Source organism: Typopeltis vanoorti, chromosome 4, assembly GCF_054136105.1.
Source record: "Typopeltis vanoorti isolate ZY-2024b chromosome 4, IOZ_Tvanoo_1.0, whole genome shotgun sequence".
Taxonomy (NCBI): Eukaryota; Metazoa; Arthropoda; class Arachnida; order Uropygi; family Thelyphonidae; genus Typopeltis; species Typopeltis vanoorti.
The window spans coordinates 34,397,013-34,410,786 of record NC_143552.1 but is presented as its reverse complement, the minus strand read 5'-3'; the positions used below and the strand labels follow the sequence as shown (position 1 = coordinate 34,410,786).

Genomic DNA, 13,774 nt, shown 5'->3' with positions numbered 1-13,774 from the left:
ACATGTATGGCACTCTAGGTAAGTAAGGATTTTTTCTTTCTTTTTTCTTTATTTATTAATAATTGCTCCAACACAAAAGATCAAAGCTCTCCAATTTTTTCTGTCTTCCCATATTCTTTTTTTGTGAACACTGTTCCAGAACACTGATCTAAAAATAAGATACCTTGTTTTTAGATCTCCTCTTATCTGGACCCTCCATTCTGTCCTTATTCTGCCTTTCCTTATTTTTACCAGTATTGTCTTTAAAATTTTCATTTCCATTGCTTGTATTACCACTTGCATCCTGCTTTTTGTTAGTCTCCGTGTCTCTGTTGTCTAAGACAAAATAGGCTAAAAATAACTGATGTTAATAAAAAGCTTGTACTTTATCGGGATCCACCATCCCAAAGTGAACTACTTACAAGTTAAAAAATGGTTTGGCCATGAAATCCTCCTCATTTTAAAATTCTGATTTAAAATTCATCATTAAAGTATAATTCTCAGATATTTGATGTTTTTACTACTCTTCAAGACTTGTCCACTGAGTCTAACACCATTAACGTTTCTGTTTTCTCTATGACTGTAAACTGTGCTCTCCCTCTTCCTGCTATCAATACGTAACTCATAGTGTTACACTATTCCGTTTGTGCAATTTCTTCTGTTCCTTTCTGGTCATTAACCTATCTGTGATATTAGTTAGTACTGCAATATACAGCAATGGAGATAAGATAAAGTACTGCCTTGAACGAAAGGGGAATACAAATTTTTTGGATGCTGAGGAGAAAATGATGTTAATGTGTTTCTTCCAAGAGTGTCCTGGTATCAAGGTAATCCGAAGGGAGATCCATCGCCTAGAGATTTGGGTGTTGTCAAAGGTAAGGCTGGGATAATAAGGTTCTTTTTTGTGGGAAATAAGGCAGAACTGTGTTTTGCAAGCATTGAAATTGAAAAGATTATTTGAGCCTTATCAAAAATGGTTTGGAAATTAGAATTTTGGCTTGCAGTGATTGTCGTTTTGGGAGTTTGTTTATGCAAGGTTTGTCAAGTAAGGAGGAGGAATGTTATCCTCCTCCTTACTTGGCAAAACTGTGTATTGGATTGGTGATCAACTGGAGCAGGTCATTGATGTAAAGAAAAACAGCATGGGTGAGAAGATAGAACTTTTTCGGATCCCAATATTAGTTACTTAGAAGTAGGGAACCGTCAGCCATCACATTCAATGTGCGTCCTGTAAGAAAACTGGTGACCCAGTTGCAGAAGCCATGAGACAGACAGATTGATGGACGCTTACTTAATAGGTCCTTGTGCCAGATCCAGTTGAAAGCCTTGGTGATATTTAGGGCAACCACTCCAGCTTCACCAAACTCTTCTGTAGTGCTTATACAGAAGTATGTGACATAGGTGAGTAGATCTCCTGTTGAATGGTATTGGTTGGAATCCATACTAGCTGTCATTTATTAGTTGAGCACTTTCAAGAAGTTGACTGTCGATGGTTACTTTAGTGAGGACTGAAATGAGAAAGATTGGTCAGTAGTTTAATGGCAAAGTTCTGTCACCCTTCTTGGATAGTTTTACATGGGCTAATTTCCAGGATGTGGATTAGATGCCTGCACACAAGAAATCATAAAGAGACACCATAGAATAGGAGTCAGTTCTGATTCGTAAATCTTCAGGACAGTTGGAGGAATGCCATCAGGGCCAGGTGGACGTTTTGGTATCTAATTTGGATAGGATTTTTCTGATCACTTACTGGTGAAAAGTCAGTAATTGGTAAAATGTCCTGCCACTATTTTTTGTATGTTGCTTCCACTCACGAAAGGTTATTTGCTAACCTAAGTAAATTTTTTCACCATTGGTAGGCTTAGAATTTTTTTCTATTTTTGTCAATTATATATATATACAATTTTTTAAAATTAATTTTCATATAATCCAGAAACTGTTCCCTAGAGACCAAACATGGAACTTTTTCAAGCAACTTCAGTCCTTCAATAAATGTGGTGGTTGTCTCACCTCAGGTGATGAAATTCGTCTTTCACTTAAAGACAATCACAAACATTCATGCATATGGTGGGATTCAACCTGCAGCCTGTTGGTTGGAGAATGGGAATGCTTTTCTGAAACTTGGTCAACCAAGTCGGCAAAAAGAAAAAAAAAAGTGCCGAATGAACTCACAGCTCCTAGTGTACAAGACAAGTGCTTTAATTGCTGAGCTACAGAAGCCAATACCCTTGGCAAATGCCTAATGCCAAATTGTTCCTGTGCCTCAGCTACACACTTCTCTTAGACTTAACATATATATTCTTTATCATAACTAGTTCTCCTTTTTCTGTGTCTATCTTTTCCTAAATTTTCCAAATCAAGAAATGCCATAAATATACTTTTCCCCCCTTCCAAATTTTAAATGTCTTTCTATTATTTCTCTTATAGAGAAAAAAAAAATCAACACTTGTTTGCTTTTTTTAGAATGGTCAATGAGTTCAAGGAATGGTATGATAGACCTTGTGTTTCCTAGGAAGGTCCACCCCATGATGAGTCTCTTGACTCCATGGAGGCCTGAATAATAATAATAATAAAAAAACCAAGTGCTATTTCTTAGGCCTTCCTCTTTAGTTACTACACTCTCTTCTTGAGCCTTCTTTATATATTGGAAACAATAATCACCTTGACCCAGTCATCAGATATCACTCTTTTTCTCCAGATCACTCTAAGATTTTTTAAAATTAATTTTGTTTTATTTTTATTAATTATTTTACATAATTTGGAAATCCTGCAATAGAGACCAAACATGGAACGTTTTAGGCCTACCATAAGCCATTAATATACTGATTAACAAACTCACTAAAAGATGACAAATGCAATGAGAAACTTTTACAAATCATCCTGATAACATATTTTATCTTGTCTTTTATCTTTTGATTAATTAAAGAAAGGATGGGTGATATGATTGAGACTTTTAAACTGTTCAGAGGTGGTTACAGGGTTGACACTGGGGAGTTCTTTCGCTTGGTTGAACAGCGGGAAGGAGTCATTATAAGGGACCATCCCTGGAAGTTACAAAAGGAAACTGTGAGAAAGAGGGTGAGGAGTGGTTTCTTTGCATGGAGTGTGGTTGAACCATGGAATGCATTGCCTGATGGAGTGGTGAGAGCGAGAATGGTCAATGCATTTAAGGAGTGGTATGATAGACTTTGTGTTTCCTAGGAGGGACCTCCCTTGATGAGTCTTGGTAGACTTGTGTTTCTTAGAAAGGACCTCCCACGATGAGTCTTTTGACTCCATGGAGGCCTGAATAATAATAATAATTATTATTATTATTTCCCAAGACCTCATGGAGTCAAAGACTCATCTGGGAGGTCCTTTTATCACACACACACACACACACATCTCATCATACCGTGTCTTAAACACACTCAAACTCCTTGCAGACACCACACTCTCAGGCAAGGCATTCCAATCATTCACAACTCTGCACGGAAAAAACCTGCCTCTCACTCCCCTACTCACACCCTCTTTATACAGTTTCCAAGGATGACCTCTGGTTCTCCCCCAATCTCCCACTATTCTCTGTAGAACTTCTCCACCATTGATCTTATAACAACCCCTTACTCCTTAACAACTTGTAGGTCTCTATCATATCTCCCCTCTTCCTTCTCTCCACCAGACTCTGCAAATTACATCTTCTCAATCTTTCCTCATACTCAACATTCCAGAGGTCAGAAACTACCGTAGTCAGTCGCCTTTGGACCCTTTCCAACATCTCTTCATCCTTCTGAAAACCCGGTGACCAAATCTGGGCACAATAGTCCATGTGTGGCCTAATCAAAGCCTTATACAATGGAACAAGAATCTCCCTGCTTCTACAAGTCAGTGTCCTCTGCATCAATCTCAGAAGCCTTTGTGTTGTCTTCACAATTTTGGCTATGTGTCCCCTAAATTTCAGATCCTTATCCACTATCACCCCCCAGATCTCTTATTTCTTCCACCTCCAACAATATATCCTCACCAAGCATAAATTCTGTATCCCATCTTTGTTTTCCAAATTTTAAAACCTTACATTTTGCAACATTGAACTCGCATCAACATTTCCATGCCCATTCACTCAATTTATTCAAGTCTTCTTGCAAGGCCACAACATCTTCACTACTCTTCGTAGTTCGTCCCAACTTTGCATCATCTGCAAACAACCGAATATCTCCATCCAAATCTTCACCAATATCATTAATATACAAGTTAAACAGTAATGGCCATAAAACACACACCTGAGGCTTTCCACTAGTGACTTTCCTTTTCCTGGATATCTCTCCCCCATACACAACTTGTTGATACCTATCAGATAGCCAATCTCCAATCCAATGCACTAATCTAATATCCAATCCCATCTGCTCTAGTTTGACTATTAATTTATCATGAGGTACTCTATCAAAAGCCTTTGCAAAATCTAAGTATAGTACTGTGTATCCTTCTCCTCTGTCCAAGGAAGCAGTTACTTTATTGTAATAAGTAAGTAGATTACTAAAACATGACCTCCCTTTAGCAAATGCATGCTGTCCATCAAAGATAACACCATTGTTGTCAACCCAACTCTGGATCCTAGTTCTCACAAGCTTCTCCAGCAACTTAAATATAACACCTGACACACACAGATAGGCCTATAGTTTGATGCTCGAGTTCGATCACCTCCTTTATGAAGTTGCACAATCTTGCCCTCCTTCAACTCCTTAGGGACTTGACCAAGTGCAAGACTCGTATTAAAAAAATATGTCAAGGCAGGTGTCAACTCTCTGGCACATTCCTTCAGAATACTAGGTGATATATTATAAAGTCCCACAGCCTTATTTACATCTAGTTTACTCAACTCTCCAAACACCTCTTGCTCACTTATAGTCAGTCTCTCCTACCCATCATCAACTGCTCTCTCAATCTCTCCATGAAGTCACATTCACAAGATTGAAAGATCTTTATGAACTGCTCATTAAGTATCTCTACCACACATTCTGCAACAGCTGTCTTTATACCATTTCCTCCAATCAATGTCATCCTTCCATAATCATTCTTTCTTTTGCTGGCTACATATCGAAAGAACTTCCTAGGATTCTTTTTGGCTTCATTAGATAACTGCTGTTCATACCTCTGTTTAGCTACTCTCACCAACCAAGTCACCCTCCTTGCCTGGTCTTTGTAGACCTCATGAAATTGGTTACTTCCACTTCTCTTATGCCGCCTCCACAATGCCCTTTTTCTCTGTATCGCATGCTTAATCTCTTTATTCATCCATCTCACACCTACCTTATTTAACCTTCTCACCCTTGGAATACATTTAGACATTGCATCTACTAAATAGTTTTTGAAAATCCCCCACGCTGCATTGATCTCTTTTCCATCTAACTCCTCATTCCATGCTACACCCGTAAGGTGTCTCCTGAGCTCTTCATAATCACCCCCTTGTAGTTCCACATATACCCTTTTTTCCACAGTGGTCTTTGCACTGCTGGCAACCACCCAGGTAATCACCTCATGGTCAGTTTCACCAATTGGTGGATGATTTGACACCTCATTTATAATTACATCCTCTGATGAGATGACCAAATCCAAGACCTTTAATCCTCGTGTGCCCTCTGTTACATACTGTAACAGAGGGCACACGAGGTACTTATCCCTCAAAAACTCAAGAAACTCATTTTCTTTACTCCCAGTCTGTATTATCATAATTAAAATCGCCCATAATGATCACCCTTTTCTTATTTGCTTGGCTAATATAAGTATACATTTCATATTCACTACCATCCACATTACCAGGTCTGTAGCAACATCCAGTTAAGTATTTCATTCTATTCACCTCTATCTCACACCATACTACCTCAAAACCACTGGCATTATTTCTCTCTTGCATCACTAATTTGTATGGACATAACTTTTTCTCTATCATCAATAGCACTCCTCCCTTTTTTACCCTTTCTATCCTCACAAAACACATCTTACCCTTCCATCTCTATCCCTGTCAAGATGTCGTCCTCTTCCAACCATGTGTCACTTATTCCGACAATCTTTGGGTGAACAGACGCAATTAGTGCAACCATTTCATCTGCCTTGTTTCTTATACTTCTAGCATTGGTATACAAACACAACAGCTCATTTCTGGATCTACAGCTAGTTTCACTGATACCACTCACTCGATGTGATCTCTCCATGCTGGACTGTGGCCATTTCCCTTTCTGCTTCTTCATTTTAGAACCCTTTTCAATTTCATCTGTTTCCTCTTGTTCCCTGGTCATCCCTTTTCTTTCCTGCCTACACATGCTCTCACCTCGTCTTGGGGCATCCTCCTTTCTCACGCTGTGTACCCCTGTCCACCCTGAGCCTCCTCGTTTCCCTGTTCCTCTTGCACACCCATTCTCTCATTTTCTATACTCATACCACTCACTTCTCCATTCATTTCTACTTCAGTCTCTCCTGTCTTACTCTCCTGCTCTTCCACATCTCTCCCCTCTTGATCTGATTCATTCTCTTTATTCACTTCTCTACCTTCCAGCAGCAGTCTCTCCAAGTGACTCACACCATAACCACTCAAATGCATCCATCGCTCCCATACAGCTCACTTCGTCCCTCAAACTCATTCCACACATTAACAAACTGTACTCCCATCTCTTCACACACATTTCAGCCAGAATATTATTCATAATCCACGCTCTCCTCCTCCTTTCACCACAATCATACTTAGGCAACACACTGGCTACCCTTCCTGTCCCACTATTCTCATTTATCTTTCCAAGCAGCCTCCTGACATTCATTTTGACATGCTCTTTGTTCTCTCTGAAATCATTTGTACCAATTAATACAATTAACTCTTTTGCTCGCTCCCGCCTCATATCCTATCCCTCAATCACTCTACTCATTTTACCACCTGGAAAACATACCTTGTGCATTTTATCCTCTAGCACACCTTTAATAATGGAGTCGCCATACAACGCCACTCGCTCCTTTCGTTAACTCTTTCATGCCATCATGATTTATTTTAATAGTTTTGATCTGAATTCTCTTAATTTCATTCTGCATCCATTTTATTTCTTGCCTCACCCCAATCCAATTCACTTTCTGAATTTCGCGTCAGATTCTCTCTATCATTGAATCTTTCTAACTTTCTAACTCTCGATCCCCTCTTCTCACTTTCCCTCTCATTTATCTTTCTTTGTTTCTGTACTTTTGGACTAACATGCGTCCAACTTTCGCTATCATTCTTCGCACTTTTTACTCTCATTCATCTTTCTTTGTTTCAGTACTTTCAGTCCAACATGCGTCCAACTTTCGCCAGCATGCATTCTTTTTTCGCTATCATTTATTCTTTCGATTTTTTTCACTTGTGATTTCTGCGTCATGCCATTTCTAATTTCATTCGTTCTCTCAATTTCGTTTCTTTCCACCACTCTCGCCTCCCTTTCGTCCCTTTTATCATCCTTTATGGTTTTCAAATCACTCTTTTTCTTTTTTCCTGATTTTTTTACATTTTTTTCACCTCTCTTTCTCACCATCCTCTCTTTCAAATGTGCACTCGCGACACAATCGTTACTAACACTTTCTGTCATCAATTTCATATTTGCATTCATCAGTTCCTCATTCAGGTCACACTTCGCACACACCCTTCTTCCATCCATGCTAAACATCCACAAATCATTTATGTAATCGAAGGAATACATATAACAGACCTCACACTTAACGAAACGACTGAAATCTAAATTAAAATCATGGAATGACAATGCCGCCGACATCCCCCCCCCCCTGCAGGTTACTAGGTCTAATAATAATGATTTCGTAATTAAGTTTAGGCAAGAAAAATCCCCCACACTAATAATACCGGTAGCGCACAATGTTTACAACTGCTCTTACTCAAACAATTATGCATATATAATTAATTATTCCTAGAATAACTTATCTGAATCAGGAGCTCTTCTTAGGTACGTCCACAGCGCTTGGCTCACTAGCGCCCTCTCCTCAATAATAATAATAATAATAATAATAATAATAATAATAATTTTTGAGTAATTTCATGGCCTGGTTTTCCAATAATAGGATCTTAAGATGAATTTTAAATATTGTGCTAATAGTATTTAACATTCTTTAAGAATTGTCTACTATAATTAGAAATAAATATTTTACATGGCTTCTTTTATTTCCTCAGTTAAGCCTTTTTTCATCAGAGAACCAGAACATCTGACTGCATTAGCTGGTGAAAATGTTGAATTTTTGTGTAGAGTTGGAGGAGATCCCCTACCATCTGTGACATGGAGAAGACAGGATGGGAAAATGCCTGTTGGAAGGTAAAATACAGTGTTCTTAATTTACTATCCTTATGGATATACAATATCTTTGTGCAATCCCTTTTCTCTCTTAAACTTTGTGATAAATTTGTCACAGAGAATCCCTATTAAAATACTGAATTTTGGTCTAGATTGAATATTTCAATCTATCATTTTTCATAGACTGAAGTGTATGTAATGGTCCTTTTTATACAAAGCAAGTGTCTATTTCATATAAGTAATACGTAGACACGATTGAAAAATATTTAATTAATTACTCCTATTGTCGCCATCTTGGTCACTTTTCTCTGGATCTCTTCAATGCCTCTTTATCACCGAGAAACCCAGATCAGCAAATCTGTACATATTATTCAAGATGTAGCCATAATCATAGCTTTCAAAAAGGGATAATAACCTGCATATCTCCAGTTGTCAGTGTTCAACATCCAAGTAATTCTCTGAGCTGTTTAGACTTTTGCAGTATGCCATCTGAACTTCAGCTCTCATTCCACCATCACCCTCAAATCCCTAACTTCATTAGTTTTTTGCAATCCAGTATCATCATTGTAATACACAGTATGTAATTATTCTATGCCCACACTGCCAATTTATTTATTTAAATCATCCTACAGAATTTCAACATCACTTTTATTAATTACTGTCCTAGGCAGTTTTGCATCATCAGCAAACAGCTGAATATCCCCCCCCCCACACACACTTAAATAATTTTCTGTGTCATTAATATACAAATTAAACAGTAGTGCCATTTTCTTATCCAACTCAGCCGTCACTCTCTTATAAAATATGAATAAATTGCTTAGGCAGGTCCTACTTTTCACAAAGCTATGCTGTTCACAATAGAGTATCATGTGTGCTGTTTTTGTCCTCCTTCCTCTGTTTATACACACTACTGTTAAGAGTCACTAACAACCAGGTCAAGTGCACAAACTCTTTTGCACATTCCTTATGAACACATGGCAATATATCAATCACTGCCATACTCTTATTAACATCTAACTTGCTCAGCACCCTCCACACCTCTGGTTCATTCTCTGTTAGTCCCTGCAGTATTTGCCTCTTTTCTGAATATTGCGCAGCATCATTCATACTAATGCCAAATCACTAATGTGAATGATACTCAAAAAGAGGCAGTCTGACTGATAAATAGCAAATAATAATTCTATCACACCCTCTCCAGTAATCAGTTTTCTGCCCACTACCAGTGTCAAACTTCCATAATTATTAATAAGTTAAATTAATCCTCAAACGCATACTAGAAAGCACTTTGGGAATTTCTAAATACAGCAATCCCTTGATTAATGCATCTCCAATTACTGCATTTTCAATTAGTGCATCATTTTTTCTATATACTTAAATACAATTAATTCACTTCTAAAATTTGATTAGTGTGCCTATATACATTTTAAAAATAAATGTTACAAATTTTAAAAATTTTCTGTCTGAACATTTTTTATGGCTAACTATTTTAAAAAATCACTTGCCAGGATGAAATAATTTAGTTACCAATTTAAAACATTTTACAAAGTTATTTTTAATGGTATACAGTACTACACTTTTTCCATGTACACTATGTTTCCAATTTACTGCCAAAATTTGTTGTTTGCTAATTACATAGCAACCAAACTAGTAAGCTTAATTAACTACACAGGTAAGCTTAATGTTTTATTGTTAAATCGGGTTACCTACCTTCCTATTGAGTATAATCCCACCAGCTACCAAAATTAGAACACTCCAAAGGCTCCTTAAGAAGGTCACTTCTTGGCCTGTGGAAGTTACCAACAAACTAAAGCCTTTTAGTTTGTTGGTAACTCCCCCCCCCCCCCCATATATGGACTTCCAAAAATACATAAACAAAATGTGCCATTACGTCCCTTAGTGGATGGCATTGATTACCCCCCCCCCCAATAAAAATTAGCCAAACATTTAGCCAAAGTGCTCACACACACACACACACACACACTGGCAACACACCATCACACATAAGAAACTCAACCTATTTCAAGCCAGTATAGAAAAGCTCTCACTTCAACATATGACATAATGGTCAGTTTTGATGTCTCCACCCTATTCACAAATGTCCCACTCAAGGAAACCGTAGAGCTCATCCAAGCCAAATTTCCTCCCGATATCTCAGCCCTTTTTCAGTTCACAATGAACTCAGGCTATTTCGTTTGGCAAGGAAACTTCTACAAACAGATAGAGAGACAGCCATGAGTTCACCACTCTCTCCACCCCTGAGCAACTTCTTTATGGAGACTTTTGAAGAGAAAGCCTTAAACTCAGCCCCACAAAAACCCACTGTTTGCCTTCGCTACATTGATGATGTGTTCACTATTTGGCCACATGGCTCAGATACACTCCACTCCTTCTTAACACACTTAAACAACCAGCACTCCAGAATCCAGTTCATCTTGGAAAAAGAGGAAAACAACAGCCTCTCTTTCCTAGACACTCTAATCACTCGCCAGCCTGATGGATCCTTGGCTTTCTCTGTTTACAGAACCCCCCCCCCTCACAACAATATGGGGTTATAAAAAAACTATATAACAGGAAAAAAATTAATCTGTTCAGATGACAATGCCCTAACCACTGAACTAAACCACATCCTTAACACTTTCTTAGCCAATGGCTAAAACCCCCAAAAAATATTAAAACCAGTTAACCACAACCCCTCCCCCCCTTCATAACAAAGATTACACTAAATCCATCACCATTCTCTATATCCAGGACACCTCTGAAAAGTTAACTGAAATCTTAAAAAAAATATGACCTGACTTCTTGTTACAAACCATATAAGAAATTGGCTTCCCTTATCCGCTCCACCAAAGACTAACCACTTCCCCTAGACCTACTGGGGGTATACCAGGTCCCTTGCAGCTGTTAAACTGTCCTACTTTGGCCAAACAGGCAGGACAGCAAATGTCAGGATTTCGGAACACAAAGACTACATCTGGCTTTACCAATACAGCCACTCTGGGCTTGCAGATCATGCTCTGGATACCTGCCACAGAATATGTTGGAAGAAAGCCACTTTAATACACCACAGCAAATTTAAATATGAAAGATTGTTCATGGAATCAGCCTCAGCTCTAAAAAACTTTCCAAACCTCAACAAATTTGGGTGCATGAAACTGCCCCAAATTTGGGAAGCTTGCATCTTGAGGACTTCAACCCAACAGCCAAGACAACCCAATATAGCCTGTTAGGTGGCACCTTTAGGATTCTAGGAACAAGGAACAACAGTAGTTTTCTCTCTTCTGCCTCATTTGCTTTTTGAGTTCCTGCATTGACATGCCATAATTTTTTGTTCCCATGAAGATGGCAATGTGACATTGCCAAAATATAGGAGATATTTATTAAAGTTTCTTTTAATTAATATTCCAGTATATGTTGTAAATTCCTTAAATAATTTAATAGTCATGTGTTACCAACATATAAGCCTATCTACAAGAATTACATAGCATTTTGCTGATCATATCTCGTGCCTCCTTTGCAATTGTTTTCCTTATTTTTTTATTTTCAAGTATTTGTCAAACCTTTAATCATGAGTAAAAGAATTAGTGAGCAAAAAAGCGGAAATGTGAATAGGATTCAAAAAGTAATCTCATCGGAATAAAAACTTGAAATAATAAAAATTAACAAGGCGAGTCCAAAGCAAAGATAGGACAAGAACACAAAATGGGTGAATCAGCTCTAAGAGCAATTTTAAGCAAAGCTGCTGAATACAAAGGGAAAAATAAGGCTGCTTCAAAGTTCATCATGCATGCAGACTACTTGAAATCAAAGTATTATAATGATTGAATTAGAGAGACTTCTTTCTACCTAGATTGAAGATTGTGACCAAAAATGGATCCACCTTATTAAATGAAAAGTATTAAGTCTCTTTGCAACCTTGAAAGAAAGTGCCATCAATGATAGAAAAGAAGAAGAATTTCATGGTAGTGCTTGGTGGTTTGAGCATTTCAAAAGGAGAAATAGCCTACATTATATTCGAACAGGCGAAGCTGCAAGTGCAGATAAGGAGGTGGCTGCAAATTATCCAGAGATTTTGAAGAAAATTGTGGAAGAAGGGGACTGTTGTGTCCAATAAATATTTAATGTTGATGAAACTGATCTTTTTCGGAAGCTAATGCCTTCCAAGACTTTTCTGACCAAATCAAAGAAATCTCAACCTGGTTATAAAGTTGCAAAGTCGAATGAAATTACTGCTGGCAATATGCAGGCCTTTTGGAAGCCCATTCTTCCACACTGTGCAAATGATTTTAGAGGCTTTTCAAATGAAATGGATAATGTTGTTGAGGAAATTTCCAGCATCAGGCATGAACTGGGTTTTGATGAGATTTACAGTATTTACAGAGGCAATAGGGCCATACCATCAGTTGTATGAAAAAAAAAAAAAAAAAAAAAGCCTGCCAAACTGCGTTAACTTAATTCTTTGTTAAGAAGTAGAATAATAAATTTATATTCTGAATATATTTTATTGTCTTTGAGCTTCATGGTTTTCCTTTAACTAGGCCCTGAGACATACCCTAATTCTTTTATAAAAAAAAAAAAAATTAAGTGCCAAAAAAGAAGAACAAATTATACTTTTTCCCGTAGGTTATTATATTCAATTAGTGTGTTTTTGATTAATATGCCCGTTTTAAAGAATGCATTAGGTGCATTAATCAAGGGATTGCTGTATATGGACTTAACTTTACTTCTTCTTTTTTTTTTTTTTTCGTTAAATTTAAAAGTTGGTGTTTGATAGCAAACATATAGAGACCACTGGAATAGTTAGCTGCAGTGACTTTCTTGTACCATAGTATTTTTATGTAAGTCAAGTGGATATTAGATCCAGCATTATTTCAAAGCCGAATGTAAAAACTATGAAAGTTTCGTAAGGTAAGTTGACCAGAGAGCTTATGGGAATATATTCCCCAGGCATTCACGAGTTGCCTTAGTGCAGAAGACATAGGCATCTCCCAAGCATCTATATATTCACCTTTTATTGGTCCATTTTCATAAGGCTTCACTGCCCTGACAGCTGTTTCGAACTGGTTGGTTCTCCTCAGAGATCAGGTAGAAACTTTAAGAGAGCAGAAACTCTCATTCAGTACTAAAGAACTTGAAATGTCAGAGAGATGTATTTTTCATAAGTGAACTCTCAGTCAGTGCGTAAAAGTAATTACTAAAATAAAGAACCAAAAGACTTCATTTCGGCGATGTAAAATTATACATGTCAAGTGGATATTAGATCCAGCATTATTTGAAAGCCAAATATAGAAATCTTATTCAGTGGAAACCTTATCAAAATGGACCAATAAAAGGTGAATATATAGATGCTTGGGAGGCGCCTATGTGTTCGATGCTCACATTGGGATTCGAACCTGCAACCTTTTGACGAGAGAGTGGATACACTAACCACTAGGCCAAAATGCAAAGCACATATCCTTACAGACATGTATAATGCTATGCATTATGGGAAGGGTCACTATCCAGAC

At 37.6% G+C, this 13,774-nt stretch overlaps 1 protein-coding gene across 3 annotated transcripts in view; it reads left to right on the top strand.

The window, feature by feature from the left end:
• Positions 1–13,774, top strand: part of LOC150107214 (roundabout homolog 1-like) — a 742,051-nt gene that overhangs the window by 277,601 nt on the left and 450,676 nt on the right. For all 3 annotated transcript variants that reach the window (XM_090391071.1, XM_090391072.1, XM_090391070.1), the window contains exon 4: positions 8,153–8,291. In XM_090391071.1, coding sequence (XP_090247197.1) covers positions 8,153–8,291 — 139 coding nt within the window. The remainder of the gene's footprint in view (positions 1–8,152; positions 8,292–13,774) is intronic.